The 19,254-nt window shown below is 46.5% G+C and overlaps 1 protein-coding gene across 1 annotated transcript; it reads left to right on the top strand.

Annotated features, from left to right (window-relative positions):
- The first annotated feature begins 1,608 nt into the window (after positions 1–1,608).
- DDX27 (DEAD-box helicase 27) lies at positions 1,609–18,497 on the top strand. Its single transcript, XM_019756167.2, has 21 exons — positions 1,609–1,767; positions 3,584–3,730; positions 5,515–5,574; positions 5,726–5,897; positions 6,458–6,501; positions 6,625–6,711; positions 7,394–7,499; positions 8,013–8,186; positions 9,088–9,238; positions 11,358–11,457; positions 11,613–11,754; positions 12,603–12,756; positions 13,605–13,686; positions 13,803–13,980; positions 15,184–15,290; positions 15,493–15,583; positions 16,470–16,564; positions 16,664–16,787; positions 17,296–17,383; positions 17,978–18,052; positions 18,332–18,497. Exons 1-21 carry the CDS (start codon positions 1,675–1,677, stop codon positions 18,345–18,347), a joined length of 2,286 nt encoding a protein of 761 aa, XP_019611726.2. The 5' UTR covers positions 1,609–1,674; the 3' UTR covers positions 18,348–18,497.
- The last annotated feature ends 757 nt before the right edge of the window (positions 18,498–19,254 follow it).

Genomic DNA, 19,254 nt, shown 5'->3' with positions numbered 1-19,254 from the left:
AGGGAACAGTAGGTGTTCTTCCTTTACAAGACTGTGTGTGAAGTCAGGGTATGGAACTTGCCACCATCACAACCACCATTAAAAGAGATCTGAGGTTATAATAATAATAAAAAAGCAAATAACAAGATTTGGCAAGGAAGTGAAGAGATTGGAACCTTCATACCTTACTAGTGGAAATGAAAACGGTGCAGCCACTGTTGAAAACAGTTTGGTGGTTCCTCAAAAAGCTAACCATAAAATTTTCATATTTCCCAGCAATTTCCTTCACAGGTATATACCCAAAAGAATTGACAACAGGGACTCAAATATATCCTTGTATGCCAGTGTTCATTGCTGCAGTATTCACAATAGCCAAAAGGTGGAAACAACCCAAGTGTCCATCAACAAAACAACAGATAAGCAAAATGTGCTATACACGTACAACAGAACATTATTCCGCCATAATGAAGTTCTAATACATGCTACCACATAGACGAACCTTGAAAACACTATGTTAAGTGAAATAAGCTAGACACAAAAGGACAACTATTATATATTTCAACTTATATAAAATGTCTAGAATAGGCAAATTCACAGAGCATGTCAATAGACGAGAGGTTACCAAGGATTGGGGAGTTATGGCTTAATGGGTACAGAGTTTCTGTTTGAGGCCATGAAAAAGTTATGGAAACATACAGTAGGGATGGCTATGTAACACTATGAATGTAATTAATGCCACTGAATTAATACCACTTTAAAACGATTAAAATGAAAAAAAGACACTGAACCTACTTTTGTGGTACAACTATAACTCTGCTGCAAGTAGAAAGTGTTGATATGAAGGAACAAACGGCTATGAAGTGATTGGGTAATGCAGGAGGGCTTGCTATAGGAGGTGATGTTTAGGGAAAAGTTGCCTAGGGGAAGTAATCAAGAGCTGCATTTAAGAGTAAGTAATATTTCCACAAGCAGAAACGAGAGGAAAAGTTCCTGGTAAGCCTGAAACCTACCTTCCTAAGGACCCTGGAGCCACTGCCTGGGTAATAAATTTGGCTACGTTATTAACTGACTCCGTGACCTTGGGAACCCCCACCCCTACCCCAGTGCCTCAATCTTCTCATCTGTAAAATGGTGATGGTAATGGTACCTTCTGCTAGGGTTGCTGCGAGGATTAAATTAGTTAATACATGTAAAAGAACTTAGATCAGTACTGGGCACATGGTAAATGTTCTATGTGTTAGGTATTCTTATTTTTAATTTTTTTCTTTTTTATGAAAATGTTTATTGTGGGGAAAAAAATCTAAGAAAATAAAAATCACTTAAAATTCTACCACCCAAAAATAATCACTGCCAACCGTTTATTGTAGTGTCTTCCACAATTTTTTGCATATAAACATACACATACGGAGCTTATCCACGCACCTCTTGAGACTTCCCCGCTCGAACCCCGCACACTCCGAGCTCCCACTGCCTTCTGAGCACCAAAACAATGGGATTTGACTAAAACAAAGCCCCGCCCCTTGATGTCGACCCACGAAACCACGCCCCATATTGCCGCATGCGCACTCTGAGAGTTCGGGCTCGGTTGCTCCGCAAAGGCTTCTTCAAAACGGAAGTGACGTAGGGCAGTGACAACGAGATGTAAGGGCTGGTCGGCGTGCCCCGCTGGTTTCCGGAAGTAACTGCTGCGACAGCATGCTTGAGGAGCTGGGTTTTATCGGGACCATAGGTGAAGATGATGAGGTGCCTTTGGAGCCCGAGTCTGACTCCGGAAATGAGGAGGAGGAGGTATGAGCCGATCGGGAGTGCGGGCGCACCTGCGGGCAGACAAGTTTCCTTGACCGCTCCTCTTCCCTGTGATTCCTCAGCATCCCCCAGCCAGGCTGGCATGTGCCCCAGAAGGGTCTCGCCGGGACCCCAAGATCTTCCTCAGTTTCCTCGCCACGAGCTTTTCCTCGTCTCCGCACGGTGCCCGTGCCATTCCGTGTTGCCTTGGTGAACTCTACCCAGTCACTGAACTGATACTTAATCCAGGCCCTGGGTCCTGGGTCCTGCTCAAGGAGCATCGTTATCCATTCGTTCATTATGCCAGTGTTTATTCAATACTTACACGTGCTACATCTAGTATTAAGCTTTTGGGACATGGCAATGAACAAGATGGGCAAGCACATCACTCTCCTGAAGCTTATGTTGGAGTGGTGGGGGGTGAAGGACCGACATTAAGCAGTATGGCGATTAAAAAGGGATCAATGTCACGAGAAAGGTGTTCGCCCTTCAAGATCCAGCCAGGGTGTTTTCCCCTCTGTGACCTCGTCTGCCCACCGACACCTCCAAACCTGCTCCATTTCAAGCCCGAAACTTTGGAGCCATCCTTGACAACAACGTCCTTCTTATTGCCCTCCAGTATTCCGAAAGCTAGCTTGGGAATCTCTCTTAAGCTTCTCCCCTTGTCTCCATCCTCACTGCTGCTCTCCTCATCCAGGCCAGGGCCATCTTGTGCCTGGATACCTATAGTTCTAACATACCTGGTCTCCAGCTTTCACTTAGCAGCCAGAACGATCTTTTCCATTCTTGAATGGAGTACTAGCATCAAATAAGGACTGATGCAAATATGGCAAATGGTAATGCAAAACTTCAAGTATGACGTACTATACAACTATCATCCATCGTTAAACGAAGTACCCGAGAAATGATAATCATTACTGATATTTATAATCATAAATAATCATTACTGATGAAGTTGAGGGTCAGAATCCTTATGAAGTTGTTTAAATCAAGTAAGCAAAAAAAAAAAAAAGGCCAAGATAGCACTTTTTAGTTCTTAGGATTAGTTTGTTTCAATTTATTCTCCTGAAGCCATAGTTCAGCCAGTCCTTTTTCTTTTCCAATTTCCAAATGTATGGTTTTTAAAGTTATCTTTTTTTTTTTTTTAATTGGGGAAGGGGAACAGGATTTTATTGGGGAAGTGTGTACTTCCAGCACTTTTTTTTTTCCAAGTCAAGTTGTTGTCCTTTCAGTCTTAGTTGCAGGGGGCGCAGCCCACCGTCCCTTGCGGGAGTCTAACCGGCAACCTTGTGGTTGAGAGCCCACTGGCCCATGTGGGAGAGTTAGGAGCATGGAGCTCTAACCGTCTGAGCCACCGGGCCGGCCCCTAAAGTTATCTTTTTGTTATTTGTTTCCAACTTAATTGAATTGTGGTTAGAAAACAGAGTCAGTATAATACTGATTTTTTTTTCAAACTTACTGAAGATTTACTTAAAGGCCTACTATGTGATCAGTTTTTGCAACTATTCCATGTGTGCTCAGAAAGAATGCTTATTCTCTAATGGTAGGTGCAGTGCTCTCTATATATTCATTGGAATGTAGCTTACTGATTGTGCCGTTCAACTTTTCTACACACTTCCTCATTGTCTGCTCGATCTCATCCATTGTTGAGAAGAGTGTGTTAAAAGCTCCCATTTGTAGATTGGTCAGTTCCTTCTTGTCATCTGTCAATTTTTGCCTTGTAGATTCCTCTTCTTATTAGGTACCTTCGTTTTCTTCTTTCTTTTCTAGTGTTCTTTCATCTCAGTCCCATAGTCACCCTTCTTGTCTCTCTTCTCAGGGGCCCATTGTGCTGGGCAGAAAGCAGAAAGCCTTGCAGAAAACCCGCAGTGCCGATTTCAACCCTGACTTCATTTTCACTGAGAAGGAGGGGATGTATGACGGCAGCTGGGCCATGGCTGATGTCATGAGCCAGCTCAAGAAGAAGGTGAGACTGATAGTGATAAGCGTTTCCAGGCTTTGGGCTAATAAGGTTGGACAGTGGGTTTCGGGGTCTAACCGTGACCTCACCTGCCTTTCGTCATTGGCCTACCTTCAGCAGATAGTGGGACTCCTTTGGAAATATGTGGTGTAGTTTTGATGGGGTAGGAAGAACTGGTCACAAATAACCCATAGTCCCGGTTAAAACCAAACAAGAATGAAATGTTGCAAAATGGATTTATTGCGGACTTTAGTTACAAACACATTCATTGATCTACAGATGATATTGGAAAGTATCAGAAATATTTTTTCCTTCTTTAAAATGCCCATGACAGCTTTTCCTGGAGGAGGGGATGGTGAGCTCAGACTAACTTCAGTGCGTATAATAAAAGAGACCCTTCTTGATTTTGTAGACATTAAAAATGTGTGGGGGGGGAGTCTTCGAGGAAACCTGATAATACCTGTTCAATAGTTTAGGAATATCAAACGTAAATTGCTTGACTTAAAAAACAAAAACAAAAAAGATGGGCATAGCTATGTAAAAAACAGTCTGTTTTTTAGGTGTTTATTCCTTGTTTTGAATATTAGAAAGAAACGTTTGAAACAAAGAACAATCTAGCAGGTACCCTAGGTAGTCTAGACTCTGCCCCACAGATACTGTCATTCTCTGTCACTTGCCAGGTAATCTCATGTGACCTCATTGTTTAGGGTCCCTGGTTCCCACACAGCACAGCCAAAGCTGCCACACATGTCACTGTCATCTGCTTGTTTGCCAAGATCCCATGCTCTTTTTTGAATCTGGTTAACCAGCCAGAGGACACACGAAAGTTATTTTCTGTTTCATGCCTTTCAAAGACAGATACTGCCTGTTCAGAGCAGTTTAATCCAGACTCTGCTGGTACTTGTTCTGATTGAAATAAAAGTGTTATCTTTTCAAGGTCATCTTTAAGAGGATTCTTAAAAATGTATATATTCATATGGACCCAATGTAATGAAAGACTTAGTCTTATGAAGCTTGCAGTCCAGGAAGGTAGAAAATAGCAAGGCGAATAATTACAGTTACCTGTAGTTATGGTGAGTGCCATAGCAGTTCAGGGTGCTTTGAGGGTGCATAAAGGGAGCCTGCTGTTACTTACCCTTTCTAAAGTTTTAGCACTATCCAGCTTTACCTGAATTTGCTCGGATTTCAACATTTTTATTAATAGGCACAATTATGTTTGATTGGTAAGGGGAAGAGCTTTCCCAAGTAGTATTCAGATATAATGGGACATCTCTTGGTAATTGTATCATTCTAAATTGTAAACACCTTCCAAAATGTGGGTGTTCATATTGGTTTCAGGTAACTTAAAGTTTTTTGTTGTTGTTTTTTTCCCCACAAATAGACCACTTGTTTAATGTTTTGTTGGCCATGAATAATCTAAGGATTGATTAGTCAGTCCAAGGATAGACAACCTTTTTCTGTATAAATATCTGAGACCTGACCCTCAGAAAAATCTTGCTTTGTCTCCTTCCCATATGAATATTGTCTTTATCTCTTGATTTTTACTTTATTTTTTTATGAAGGCTAATTTCTTTATTTTGCCTTTGCTCAGGAGTTTCAGTAAAATTAACCTTATGAGGCTGTTTGCTATGAGGTTATCAGACACATAATTTAACTCAGCGAGGTCACAATCTCTTGGGTCTTGGGGGAAAGAAAAACCTCTTTTCGTCTCACACCTTGTTACACTTTGTTCCCATCCCATTGCTCCATGTAATTTTGGGAGGTAATCATCTCTTTATTTTCACCTGCAGAGGGCAGCTACGACATTAGATGAGAAGATTGAGAAAGTTCGAAAGAAAAGGAAAACAGAGGTGAGAAAGAAAGCAGCTACTGCTCTTTGTAGTTAAGCCCACAGCTTTACTCTTGACACGACCCCGCCGTTTCTCTTCAAGCCTGAGTTGAAATGTGGCTGATGCCGGCAGGCTTGTAGTCGCCTTGCTGTATTATAATGTTTTTTTCCAGCATAAAGAAGCCCAGCCTGGGAAGTCAGAGAAGGAGAAGGAAGCCAAGGAGGGGTCTGGACCGGAGGAGCAGGAAGACCCTGAAGGGAAAGATGAGGAAGAGGAAGGCTCAGAAGATGAAGAATCAGAGACCGACTTCTCGTCAGCTGATGAGAAAATCCTCACCAAAGCAGGTAGACGACACAGTGGCGCTGCCAGAAACTGCAACAAGAAATTGGAACGTGTCTGCCTTGACTTTGCAGGATGTGCTGTGCTCTGTTACACAGTTAAATTTACAATCTCCATGTTGAGCTCCTTTTAGCTTCTTTTTTTGAGGGTTTTTGTTAGGGTTGTACTTTGCAGGCAGAGTGTACTCTTTTCCTCATCTCCTGCCTCACACAGCTCCAGCACCTCTGTGACTCAAACTTATTTGGGGTGACAGGTCCCCCACAGCCCACCTCAGATGGATCCAGCCATGTAGTAGGTATTCCATAAATATTTCTTGAAGAAACGAGCTTGAAAGCATCATATTACAGCTTAGTTGTTGAGCACCTGGTTTCTGGAACCTGGCAGGTTTGCTTCCTGTCTGACCTTAGGTGGGTTACTTAGCTGCACTGCCACACAGTGACCTCACCCATGAAACGCTGCTAATGACAGTCGCTCCCTCACGGTGTTGTGTGGATTCAGTGAGGTATCCACGTTAAGCACTCAAGGCAGTGTCCGGCAGTTGTAAATGCTCAATTTTTCTCCCTAGATACACTCAAAGTGAAGGAGCGGAAGAAGAAGAAGAAAGGACAGGTGAGCATGGGCGTGGAAGACGGTGTGCAACTTGTTTTTGCAACCTGAAAGGATTTCAAGGACATTTCATTTTCTGGGGCCCTTTTTGCTGAATTCTCATTGTCTTTTGATTTTCTGGCGTAGGCAGCAGGAGGATTTTTTGAAGATGCGTCTCAGTATGATGAAAACCTCTCATTCCAGGACATGAACCTTTCCCGTCCTCTTCTGAAGGTAGTGGCTTCTTTTGGCAACCGTGGGATTATTGCCGTCACCCCATAACTGGGCTCTTTGCCTCCCTAAACACTGTTGTCCATACAGCTGCCAGACAATCCTCTGAAACAAAAAGTTCCGTCTTGGCCTATAAGGCCCTGCCCCTGCTGGGCCGCTCCCATGATGTCTCTTAGCATTCAGTCCGCTCTGGCCACACTGCCTCCTCACTGGCCCTCAGACCGGTCGGGCATTTTCTTCCTCAGGGCCTTTGCATGTGCCGTTCTCCCTGCCTGGATGATTCTTCCAGAAATCTCACTTCAGTAGGATTCTACTCAGTATCCCCTGCTCAATGAGACCTTGCCCAACAACCCTGCTGTAAATTGCACTCATTCCCTCCCCCCGCCCTCCCCAGCCACCTTGACCGCTGTAATTTTCTCCGTTGCACTTATTCCCACATGACGTGTTTGTTTTTGGTCTGTTTTTCCTACCAGATTGTGAGATTCCCACAATCTGGTTTTTATTTCTCTTGTTTACTGCTCTATCCTCAGTGCCTAGAACAGTGTCTCACACACGATAGGCACAATAAATGTTTGTGGATTGAATAACTGGGAGGGACTAAGATAGTTACTACTTGTTTGGAAAGCTGCCTTGTTTCATGCTGCCACCCCGTCTCCCTCTGTCTAACCATTTCTTTTGTCTTCAGGCCATTACAGCGATGAACTTTAGGCAGCCCACCCCGATCCAGAAGGCGTGCATACCTGTGGGACTGTTGGGGAAGGACATCTGTGCCTGTGCAGCCACTGGGACAGGTGACTAGGACAGGGACTTGGGGAGGGGGAAGGCAGGAGGAGGATGTTCAACCTGGAACAGGCGCTAGGTTGACTTACCAGAAGGCTACTTTGCTACATATAGAAAGTGTAATTTTTAATGCAGTAACACCAACTACTCTGTTTACTAACTCCCTTTTGAAAAACCTTACAATATATGTTTTTGTTTCTTTAAATACTCTTTTTAAACATAACGGTTGCATGGTATTTTATTACATGACTATTTCTACTACATAATTAACTGCACTAATGTGCAATGTTGCAATAAACATCACTTTTATAAAATCTTTCACTCCTGTGATGGGGGCCTATCATGGCAGAGACAGGCGGTCGTGGTCACAGAGTCACCCTGATAGGATTAAATGAAGATGACCTTCACCGGACGCCCTGCAACTTGTGGCCCATGATTATTGGACATATTTTTGTGCTCAGGGAAAAACCTATACCTTGAAGGGACTGAAGCTCTTCTTGCTTTCTTCCTGCCCTTGCCTCCAGGTAAAACTGCTGCTTTTGCACTGCCCATCTTGGAGCGTCTGATCTACAAACCCCGCCAGGCTCCCGTAACCCGCGTGCTGGTGCTGGTTCCCACCCGAGAACTGGGCATCCAGGTACACTCCGTCACCAAGCAGCTGGCCCAGTTCTGCAACATCACTACCTGCTTGGCTGTGGGTGAGTGTCTGGCCGAGGGCTGCCAGCCCCTTGGGAGACTCATGCCGTGGTGGAGAATGGATGTGCCCCACTGTCTGAGGATGACGGGTGCCATGAAAGCCTTTATGGGATTGCATCCACTCAAAAAAACTGGACGGTGTGTTTTCATAGTAGCGAGTCGGGGAGAGGGGAAAGGGTTCGATGGAGACTTAACCAGTCTTGCAGAATGAAATTTCAAAATCATGAAAAAAAATTTTTCTTCATACTAAACCAATTTAGGGTATAATTTCTGCTTTGCATGAATCATGAATCACTTATTATTTGGGGCAGAATTTTTCTGATGATGTTATATGATAGTGTTATCTAACGTTCATTTTACCTTCCTTATGCAATGGGAAGTTAAAAGTGATGTGGAAATCGGTTTGGCACTGCTTCTCTCAATCCTTAGTTGCTTGAATCGTTCTATTCTGAAGTGCCTTTGTGTCATCATCTCTTTTTTTTTAAATTTTTTTTAGTTGGGGAATATTGGGCAACATTAGCTCCAAGTCAAGTTGTTGTCCTTCAGTCTAGTTGTGGAGGGCGCAGCTCAGCTCCAAGTCCAGTCGCCGTTTTCAATCTAGTTGCAGGGGGTGCAGCCCACCATCCCATGCGGGAATCGAACCGGCAACCTTGTTGTTGAGAGCTCGCACTCTAACCAATTGAGCCATCCGGCCGCCCCTCTTTTTTATTTCTGCGTTTAATATAATCGTAATTAAGTAATGTTTCTCCAGATACGTTGTCAAGTGCATGCAAGCAGGGCCTTTGTCAGTTTTACTCTCTGCTGTTTCCTCTGCATCTGGCATGAGACCTGACAGGTGGCAGGGCTCAGTAGGGACCGGTGAATGACTGAACCGGCTGCCTGGTGGGGACTTCATCTTTGCAGGTGGCCTGGATGTGAAGTCTCAGGAAGCAGCTCTTCGGGCCGCGCCTGATGTCCTCATCGCCACTCCGGGCCGACTCATTGATCACCTCCACAACTGCCCTTCCTTCCACCTGAGCAGCATTGAGGTGCTCATCCTGGATGAGGCTGACAGGTACACCTGAAACAGTGGGGCCCCTGGCCCAGACTGGAGCCTTCCACCCTGTATCGTGCTACGTGGCTCTCGTTGAGCTGCTCATATTTGGGCCTGTGTCTGTCCTTAGCCCAGATTATCCTGCTCTCTTTCTCTTCCTGTAATGTAATGGTTAAAAGGGAAGGTAGGTCAGATCCTGGCTCTGCCTCTTCCTGACAGGCTTGGAAACATCAGTTATACTCTCAATGCAAAGCCTTCTCTTGTTTGTAAGTGGAGGATAAGAATAATACCACCCTCAGGGTGTTGAGGTCTCACGGAGTAAGTTGAGTAAAGTGCCAGTGTAGTGAGGATCCCACAAAGAGCCTCTTACTGTGATGAGGGGGTGACTCCCTCCCTCCCCCCTCCGCCCTTCCTTTCTCTCACATGTGTCCTGTCTGCTCACTTCTTCATGACTGAACAGAATGAAGTCTTGATGACCTGACCTGGACTAATGAAGGAGGTGGGGCAGGGGAAAGGGGCGCCCCAAAATACCAAAGCCTGTTCAGGTTTACTCCCAAATTGAAGCATCTCCAGACTGAACAGGTCCTTAACCAAGCTTCTGATCCCGTCTGCTGCTCCCCTCTCTTCCCATCCCCGTGAACGGCAACTCCTTCCTTCCAGTTGTTCAGGCCAGAATTCTTAGCATCATTCTTATCTCCTCATTTTCACACCCCATAAGAGATCCATTGCTAAATCCTATCACACTCGTCCACTTTGGGGCTTCTGCATTTGTCATTCTCTCGGCTTGGAATGACATTCTTTACCTCCTCAGGTTTCTGCTCCAGTTGTCACTTATCTGAGGGGCCTTTGCTGGCCATTCTCTATAACAGTCCCTGCCTCCCTCCACCCCCTCCACCTCATCTTTCCCATCCTGTCTTATGTCCTCTGAGGTGCTACACCTCTCCGACCTCCTATGTCGTTCGGTACCTGAATGCTGGTATGGTGGTTGTGTCTCTCCTCTTCCCTAGAAGGTCATATTGGTGAAGGGCCGGCTTTGTGTTGCTTGCTGCCACATTCCAGCGCCCAGGGCCGTCTAGAATCTAGCAGGTGCTCAGTGAGTGTTGAATAACTGATCGACTGACTCTCCCAGAGTGAAGGAACCATTCTTGAGTCCTGAAAGAAGTAAAGGAGGTCATTCTAAGCCAAGGGAACATGATGTGATTTAGGTTTTAAAGGGGAAGGGAATTGTATTCTTGAAACGTGTCAGGATCTCAAAGGACCAGGAAAAGCTGTGGAAGTTCCAGATTAAGAAGACACAACAATTAAATGCTATACCTGAGACTCCACTGGAAGGAGAAATACTGTGAAGGACTGGGTCAGTTGAAAACAACGGGAGTCAAAGTAATCTCAGAGATGATTATTACCTACAAAGAATAAAGGCCCCTTTACCAGTGGAGAGAGCTGGCAGACCCCCCATTAACCAGCTCATCAAACTCCCATCAGTGACACTGGAACAAACTGATGGCGTGTGTCTCCTGGCGGAGTGAAAGCGAAGTGCATGCCTGCACGTTCTCCCAGCAGTGGTGACTTACTGAATTTAGTCACTGGGAAATCATTAGACAAATACAGAGCGTGAAAAAGGGTGAGGGGACTTTTCCAGATGAAGGGAGACTAAAGAGACATGACAACCAAATGCAAGCCAGGAATTTTGGTTCCTGGACTAGAAAAATAAAAAGACAGCTATAAAACGGTTATTTTGGGGACAGTCAGGAAAATTTGAATATGGACTGTATTTTAGATATTATTTAAACACTTAACATTCTTGGGTGTGATAAATGACATTGTGGTTACATAGGAGAAGGTCATTGTTTTTAAGGAATGTGTGCCGGAAGGGATAAGATGTCATGATGTTTGCAGCTAATTTGCAAATACGTAGTTCAGTTAAAAATAAGCACATGTGGCCAAATGATAATTCTTAGTGAATCTTGTAGACAGGGTAAAATGACAAATATTAATGCTAATAAAGTAAGTACGTAAATGAGCCTGAAACATAACGAATGACAACATGAAAATATTGCCTGTCGGGTGTTTTCTGCGCGTCGCTGCGACAGAAGCGAGCTCAGCCCATCTCGCCTGATTCCTTGCCTTCCCTGCTCCCCAGGATGCTGGACGAGTACTTTGAGGAGCAGATGCAGGAGATCATTCGCATGTGCTCCCAGCACCGCCAGACGATGCTCTTCTCGGCCACGATGACAGATGAGGTGGGCCGTGGGGATTCTCCTTGGCGGGGGGAATGGAGAAGGCAGCACCGTGGACCCCGGGCTGGGCGGGAGGGCATGGCCTGGGGTGAGCATGGGCTTGTCTCCCGCTCTGCGTGGTGCCAGGTGAGTGAGCACCCCGTCTTTGTGCCTGGCAGGTCAAAGATCTGGCTTCTGTCTCCTTGAAGAACCCCGTCCGGATATTTGTGAATAGCAACACGGATGTGGCCCCTTTCCTGCGGCAAGAGTTCATCCGAATTCGGCCAAATCGGGAAGGGGACCGGGAAGCCATCGTGGCAGGTGAAAACCCAGGGTAGGACTGGGCAGCGTGGGGTGCTTGACTCCCTTGGCCTCGTGGGTGCCACCCTGGCACCTTTCCACCCAGTCGCCCCTAACCCAGTGCATAGTGTTGCCATTCATCCACTTGTGCTATGAATCCTTCCTCCCTTTCTTTTATCATCTCACCTCCCTCCCACCATCCAGTCCTCTATGTCCAGCTGAACTCCCAACCACTTCCTCCCACCTGCCCCTCTGGCCCTTCGTCCAGGCCACTACCATCTGTTGCTTGGATTGTCACAGCAGCCTCTTACGTGGCCGTCCTGCTTCCACCCTTGTCCCTTGGTAATCCATTCTCCACGCTGCAGATCATTTAAAATGCTTGTTTACAAATGAGCATTTGTCCCTGCTGTTTCCTTATTTCAAGCCCTCTGGTTTCTTCCATTGCTTTGACTAAAATCCACGCTCCCTAGCGAACAAGTCCTGTAAGCCCCTCTGGGACTGGCTCCTGTCTGCCTGTTGCCTTTGCTCACGGCTCGCCAGCCACCTCACCTGCTTCCGCTTTCTCTAACCACCAAGCTTGGCCTGCATTTACCTTTGCTCTTTTCTCTGCCTGGAATCTTCCCTTAAATGTCCTCATGGATGAGCCTGTCTTGCATTCAGCCTGTGAGAGAGGCCAGCCCTGAAGCGACCTCCCCATCCTCCCTTCACTCTCTCGAGGCGTTTATCACCCTCAGGGATCCATCAGCCTGTCTCCACCCGAGGGCAGGGACCTCGCCTGTGTGCCTGGTGCTGGGCACAGCAGCACGTCGCAGGCAAGGAGGGCAACTGTCCTGGAGGTGGCTGCTGGCTCACTCTTCTCTCCCTGCCAGCTCTACTGACGAGAACCTTCACTGACCACGTGATGCTGTTCACGCAGACCAAGAAGCAGGCCCATCGCATGCACATCCTCCTGGGGCTCATGGGGCTGCAGGTGGGCGAGCTGCACGGCAACCTGTCACAGACGCAGCGGCTGGAGGCCCTCCGGTAAGGGGGACACTGGGCTCCCACCACACTCAGGCAGGTCAGAGAGGGCTCTCCTCATTCGAAAGAGGGAAATACCACCCAGGGGTTGTGTTAGCATAATAGCGGGGATCGCAGGTAGCGCAGTTCCCCACTTTAGACTTTGTGGTCTAACCACCGGAAGGTCACGTCTTAGATACATTCAGAACTCTGAGGTCATAGTCTCGTAGAAGATCATACTCACGCTGCAGGACTTGAGCGTGGGAGCTGCTGAGTGGGGCCACAGCAGGAAATGCTGACTGGGGAAGGCTGAGCACACATTCTGTTCTCCGCAGCTTTTCCACCACAGTAGACAAACCTGGGTCTGATGAAACGAGATTCACAATCCGAGCTAGATGCCAGTGCTGGCCATTTTCTTTGCCAGGCCCTGTGCAGTGTGCTTTTCTGTGTGGCTCCTTGTTGCATTCTCACAGAATGGTGTCAGCCTGGCAGGCAGGGAGAAACCCTTCAGAATTCTCCACCTGTCCCTGTTCACTCACAGGCAGCTGAAAGTTGTTTTTTAAAGAAAGGCTGTTTTGAATGCTGAGACATTTGCATATGCTACTTCCTGCAGCCTAGCTCTGTGGTTCCCACAGGTGCACGTGTATAGGAATTACTCCTTTAAGGTGATACACAAAAACAACGTTTGCTCCACCGTGTCATTGTTTAAGGGGGAGTGTAAATGTCAATGGGCTGACATTTAGGGTCTGTCCCCACTATGACAGTACACTCTGCTGCTGCTGGACTTCAAATGGATTTGTGTTCTTTCTGCTGGCTCAGAGCATTATTGGGGTCAGGAATCTGAATGAACATCTCTTTGTGGCTATTTCCAGGCGCTTTAAGGATGAACAGATTGACATCCTCGTGGCCACAGATGTGGCAGCCCGTGGACTTGACATTGATGGGGTCAAAACGGTGAGCAGGCTCCATCTTCCTTGAATTTTTGGTGGGAGTCCCTTGGCCTCCTTGTATGTATCCCTGCTCTTCCCCCAACTCCCAGGTATAACTGATGCTCAACTTTGACCTTCCAGGTAATCAACTTCACGATGCCCAACACCATCAAACATTACGTCCACCGGGTGGGGCGAACGGCACGTGCCGGCCGGGCTGGGCGATCGGTCTCTCTGGTGGGAGAAGAGGAACGCAAGATGCTGAAGGAGATCGTGAAGGCCGCCAAGGCCCCTGTGAAGGCCCGGATACTGCCTCAAGGTGAGCAGGCACCACTGCACCAGGTCAGGGCGGTTCGGGTAGGTGGGCCAGGGTCCTCGATCAGACCCCGTGGGACGGGGCAGGGGCAGAGGGTAACAGGCGAGAGCAGGTGCCTTGCAGTTAGGAGCCAGCTTTGAACCCAGCTCTGCCACCTTGCTGAGGAGCTTGGGCAAGGCTCACCTCGCCTCTGGGTTTTAGTCTCTCTGTGTGTAAAGGAGAATAATGGTAGATTTGTGCCCCAGATGTCTCATTCATAGGTATTTTCCAACCTTTGGGAAGATAAAGCATCTTCTTGGGGCAAAATCCCCACTAATGCTCCCACCCAGCCCCCCGATTCTTGAGGGGCACAGGTTGGGGAGGAGGTCAGTGCTCATTCTTTTTTGATATCTTTCATTCTTTTTGTTCTTCTCATCTGAAGGAGTCATATAAAGCACATTGTTTTTGTTTAATTATTCTTTAAAATTAGAAAATAACACATATTCAGTGTTAGAAATTAGTAAATAAAATAAGAGCAAAAATATGTCAAGGAACTCACCGCTGTTGGTATTTAGGTACGTATCCTTTCTGACGTTTTTTCCATGTGCCTTTTTCTTTCCGTTTTCATTTAATTCATTCAGTCAGCAAGCAATTCTTGAAAACTACTGGGTGCCTGGTGCTATTTATTCTATGCTAGATATTGGGGATATAGCAGGACACAAAATACTCTGGTGGGAGACGACATAATAAATAAGCTCATAGAAGATGTGATCGGGAACTACAGAAGGAGAGGTGCCTGCTTTAGAAAAGCAGTGCAGGGAAGCCCTCTGAACAGATGGCATTTGCGCTGAGTCCTGGATGACAAGAATGAGGTGGCCATGAGCAGTCTGGGCACAGAGTGTGCGAAGCAGAGGAAAGGAGGGCAAAGCCTTGGAGGCAGAAACAAACTTGGTGTGCGAGTAAAAGGGAAGGAAGGCCAGAGGGCCCAGGGTACGGGGAGCAAGAGGGAGACTGAAGGTCAGAGAGGTGAGCAGGGGCCGTGCTTAGAATCGATTCTAAGAGCAACAGGAAACCTTTGGGGGTAAGGTGGGGGGAGGCTGCTAAGCTGAGAAGTCACACATGAAAAAACCCTCCATTTTCTATGTCACTAAATACATCTACATTATTTTCATCAACAGCACAGTATTCACCCTTACTTTAACATCTTTTTTGTTCTCTTCCCTCGAGATGTCATCCTCAAATTCCGGGACAGGATTGAGAAAATGGAGAAAGATGTGTATGCAGTTCTGCAGCTAGAGGCTGAGGAAAAAGAGATGCAGCAGTCGGAAGCCCAGGTGAGACGGTGGGGAGCGCTCTGGTTCCCAGCGCTGCCCAGTGAGCACACGGAGCCTTGCTGGTCCATCCCCTCCAAAACGCTGAGGCTGCCAAACAGAGCATCAGAGCCCCAGGCATGTGCAGGCCAGGGCTTCCTGCAGCTGCTACGTTGTATTATCAGATACAGGTGTCACGGCAGGCACCCTTTGGCTGTCTCCACAGATCAACACAGCAAAGCGGATCCTGGAGAAGGGGAAGGAAGAGCCTGAGAGGAGCTGGTTCCAGACCAAAGAAGAGAAGAAGAAGGAAAAAGGTATGTCGGGGAGAGTCTTCAGAAAGCTAAACGTAGAATTCATGGGACCCAGCAATCCCTCTCCTAGGTCTATACCCAGAAGAACTGAAAACGGGGACTCAGATGGATACTTGTACGCTAGTGTTCACTGAAGCGTTATTCACAATAGCCAAAGGGTGGAAGCAGCTCATGTCCCTCAACAGATGAACGGAGACATGAGATGTGTGTACACACGATGGAATATTCTTTAGCCATAATGAAGTTCTGGTGCGTGCTGCAAGGATGAACCGTGAAAACATGCTACGTGAAATAATCTAGACACAAAAGGGTGAATAATTATGATTCTGCTTATATGAGGTACCTAGACAGGCAAATTCATGGACACAGGAAGTAGAATAGAGATCACCAGGGGCTCGTGGAGGCAGTTATTACCTAATGGTTACAGAGCTGCAGTTTGGGCTGATGAAAAAGTTTTAGAGACAGATAACGGTAATGGTTGTACAATATTTTGAATGTAATTAATGCTGCTGAATTGTACACTTAATCATGGGTAAAATGGCAAGTTTTTGTTACATATTTTGCCACAATTTAAAAAAAGGTAGGTCAGGAAGAGATTTTTGTTCTGTTTTTATAACTATATTGTGGGAAGTAGTACAGGGACATGAGGGAACTAAATCCTCATCTTTCACCATAGGAGGTAGACAATGAATGTCTGAAGAGGGTTAATCAAGACATAGTGGAATAAGCAGGTTATTTAGTGAGATGGAGATGATCACCAGGAAAGGAAGTGATGGCTGCTTCTCATTGTAAGCCCTTATGTGCCAGTTTAAAATGTGTACTTCTTATTGTGTGTTCAGAAAAAGATATAAAATGGGACCCGTAATCTCATGCTCTTTTTTCATCCCAGTTGCTAAGGTTCTGCAGGAGTTTGACTTGGCCTTAAGAGGAAAGAAAAAAAGGAAGAAGTTTATGAAGGATGCCAAGAAAAAGGGGGAGATAACAGTGAGTGCCCTCTCCTTTGAAGCTGGGTCCCTGTCCAGTGAAATGGGTCAAGGCTGCCTGCCTGGCCTGTTTCATACTCATATGCCATCCTCTCCCTAGGCAGAGGAAAGGTCCCAGTTCGAAATCCTCAAGGCACAGATGTTTGCTGAGCGGCTGGCCAAGAGGAATCGCAGAGCCAAGCGGGCCCGAGCAATGCCTGAGGAGGAGCCAGCGAGAGGCCCTGGTAGGCGTACAGGGGACCCACAGGAGCTGGTAGGAAGGTTCTACCAGCTAGAAACCTATCTTTGTGGTCAGGGAGAAAATGGAGGGATGGTGATAAGGGCCCACGTGTTTTGAGTGACGAGTATGTACTAGTGTGTACAGCTATACCTTTATTGGCTCCAAGCGGTGAAGTGAGCCTGTGGTTAGTGGGAATAGCTAGGATTTGAAGCCAGGACTTTCTGACTCTGGAGGAGCAGGTCAGGGTAGGATGAAGATAGTCTTTGGCCCATTGCACGTGTAAGTGGTCCGTTTCACTTTGGACTCTGCAATCATTCTTTGGAGTTGGTTCTTCAAACCTGGTGCTTCTGATCCCTTATCCCTTTTCTGCCAGGAGCGGATGTCTCACCTCCATGTCAATAAATCACCCGGCCGCGCCTTCCACTGAACTTGGAACCATTACCCTCAGCTTAAGGGGATTTGGGAGCTAGGGCCGAAGAGGACTTATCTAACCCACTGTTTTCTGTACACAGCCAAAAAGCAAAAACAGGTGAAAAAATCAGTGTTTGATGAAGAACTCACCAACACGAGCAAGAAGGCCCTGAAGCAGTATCGAGCTGGGTAGGGTTTTAAGTCATCGTGGTGCTCTTGGTATTTTGATGAAAGCTATGAATCCTCCCTCCTTCCCCGCTCCCAATTCTCGTACACCTACAGCTTTATAATACATCATTTCAAGGGCTTTTGTCTGCCCACCCCCCACCAGCCCGTCTGTGAATCCCAGAGTGAGAACAGGAGAGAGGTGTTGAGGCCCTCCTGCCTTGGAGGTGAAATGGTACATTTTTGGTTCAGATCTAGAGCTTTCCCTCTGCAGTGATAGAACCCCAAAGGATGCTGGTTTGCTGTTAGGAATGTGTTGTCCACCCCTACGCCCCACACTCCCCTAGGCCTGGGTTGGGGGAGGGACAAACTACGCTTCCCGAGTAGTTTCATTATATTCATGAGAAGGGAGGGCCTCTTCGTCTTGTTTTCCAGCTGAGCCCTGATTTCCACAAACCCATATTGTCAGATGGAAACACAGGCCTGGTACCTCAGGACCTGAAAAGGATGCATCCGTTGATGCTGCTGCTTTGTGTGGGAGGTCGGTGGGGTGGGGGTGAGACATCACCCATTTTTCCAACAGCTTTGTTTCAGCATCTCATCTTCTCTCACACACAGCCCCTCCTTTGAAGAAAGGAAACAGTTAGGCTTGCCCCACCAGAGACGAGGAGGAAACTTTAAATCTAAATCCAGGTAATGTTGGCAGTTTGGGAGGGCCAGAGGTTATGACTGTTTGGGATTGGAGAAGAAAGCTTTCATGGGAAAGGAGCTCTTCCTTCCTCTTTCTGGTCATGCGGGTTGGTCTTTTACTGTGTTGATTTTTTAAAAAATTAAATTTATTGGGGTAACATTGGATAATAACATTATGTAATTTATTCTATAATACATTTTCTGTATATTGTATTGTGTGCTCACTACCCAAAGTCTGTTCTTCCATCACCATATATTTGACCCCCCTCATTTTCTTAATAGGTACAAGAGGAAGTAGCCATGGTGGCCTCAAGAAGTTTGTGGGGTGGCCCTTAGATCGCCTCCTTGTGGGAAGTCATCCTGACTTGGTCATGTCTTCATTTGTAAAAAAATTCTTTAAAACTTTTAAGTCTGTGTCATTTGTACATTAAAAAAAAAAGTCAGCCTCCCTCATGCTAATTCGCTTTCACATAAAGAATATACTGAATGGAAGAAGTATTTTGGGGGGAGGGGGAAGAAACCAACCTAATGGTGTATTTTATTCCTGTCTCTTCCCTCAATAGCAGTCTGCCCCCCAGTCTGCCAGCTTGGCACTGCCACATTCCTTGGAACGCGTCTTTGTGCTTGTAGAGAAGCCGGATGTGAAGCGAGGAAATTCTTACTAGAAGTTCTCTTCCATTGGTACCGTAGACCTACAAGCTACCCTTTATTGAGCACCAGCTTTTGTGTACTGAGCACTGTCTCCCTCAGTTCACTACACTGAGGCAGGTACTTACCCCCACTATGCAGATAAAGCAGCAGAGGCTTGCAGAGATGGAGTGACTTTCCACTGTCAGTTGGGAATTCAGATTTTTGAAACCAGGGTCAACATGAACATATACCCCAACTCTTTACCTATGGTGTGGAAGTGCTCCTAGAGATGGAAGCTTAAAGAGGACAGGCAGCCCCCGATAAATTAGCTCCACCATTGTACCCTGTAGAATGGTGGTTCTCATCCTTTTCTGAATCACAGGTCCCTTTGAGAATTATGAGGAAAGCTAGGGGGCTCCCCTTGAGAACACTAGTTTATGTCATATAAAGTTCAAGGAGTAAAGAAGTCCCCTCCCAGCTAGAAAACTGTCATCTAGTAGCATATCCCCTCGACATTGAAGAGTATGCGCAAAGCTATTCATTTCAGACTTGCCGTCTGTATGTGCTCACAGAAA

This window comes from Rhinolophus sinicus, linkage group LG13 (assembly GCF_036562045.2).
Source record: "Rhinolophus sinicus isolate RSC01 linkage group LG13, ASM3656204v1, whole genome shotgun sequence".
In the NCBI taxonomy this organism is placed as follows: domain Eukaryota; kingdom Metazoa; phylum Chordata; class Mammalia; order Chiroptera; family Rhinolophidae; genus Rhinolophus; species Rhinolophus sinicus.
Note: the sequence above shows the minus strand (reverse complement) of the source record. Positions and strands in the feature narration are given on the sequence as shown.

Bases quoted from the DNA above. Each gene is read 5' to 3' on its own strand.
- DDX27 (XM_019756167.2), top strand. From the start codon at position 1,675: ATGCTTGAGGAGCTGGGTTTTATCGGGACCATAGGTGAAGATGATGAG. The intron at 11,458-11,612 runs GTGGGCCGTGGG...TGTGCCTGGCAG, and splicing joins CGGCCACGATGACAGATGAG to GTCAAAGATCTGGCTTCTGT. The intron at 16,565-16,663 runs GTGAGTGCCCTC...TCCTCTCCCTAG, and splicing joins AGAAAAAGGGGGAGATAACA to GCAGAGGAAAGGTCCCAGTT.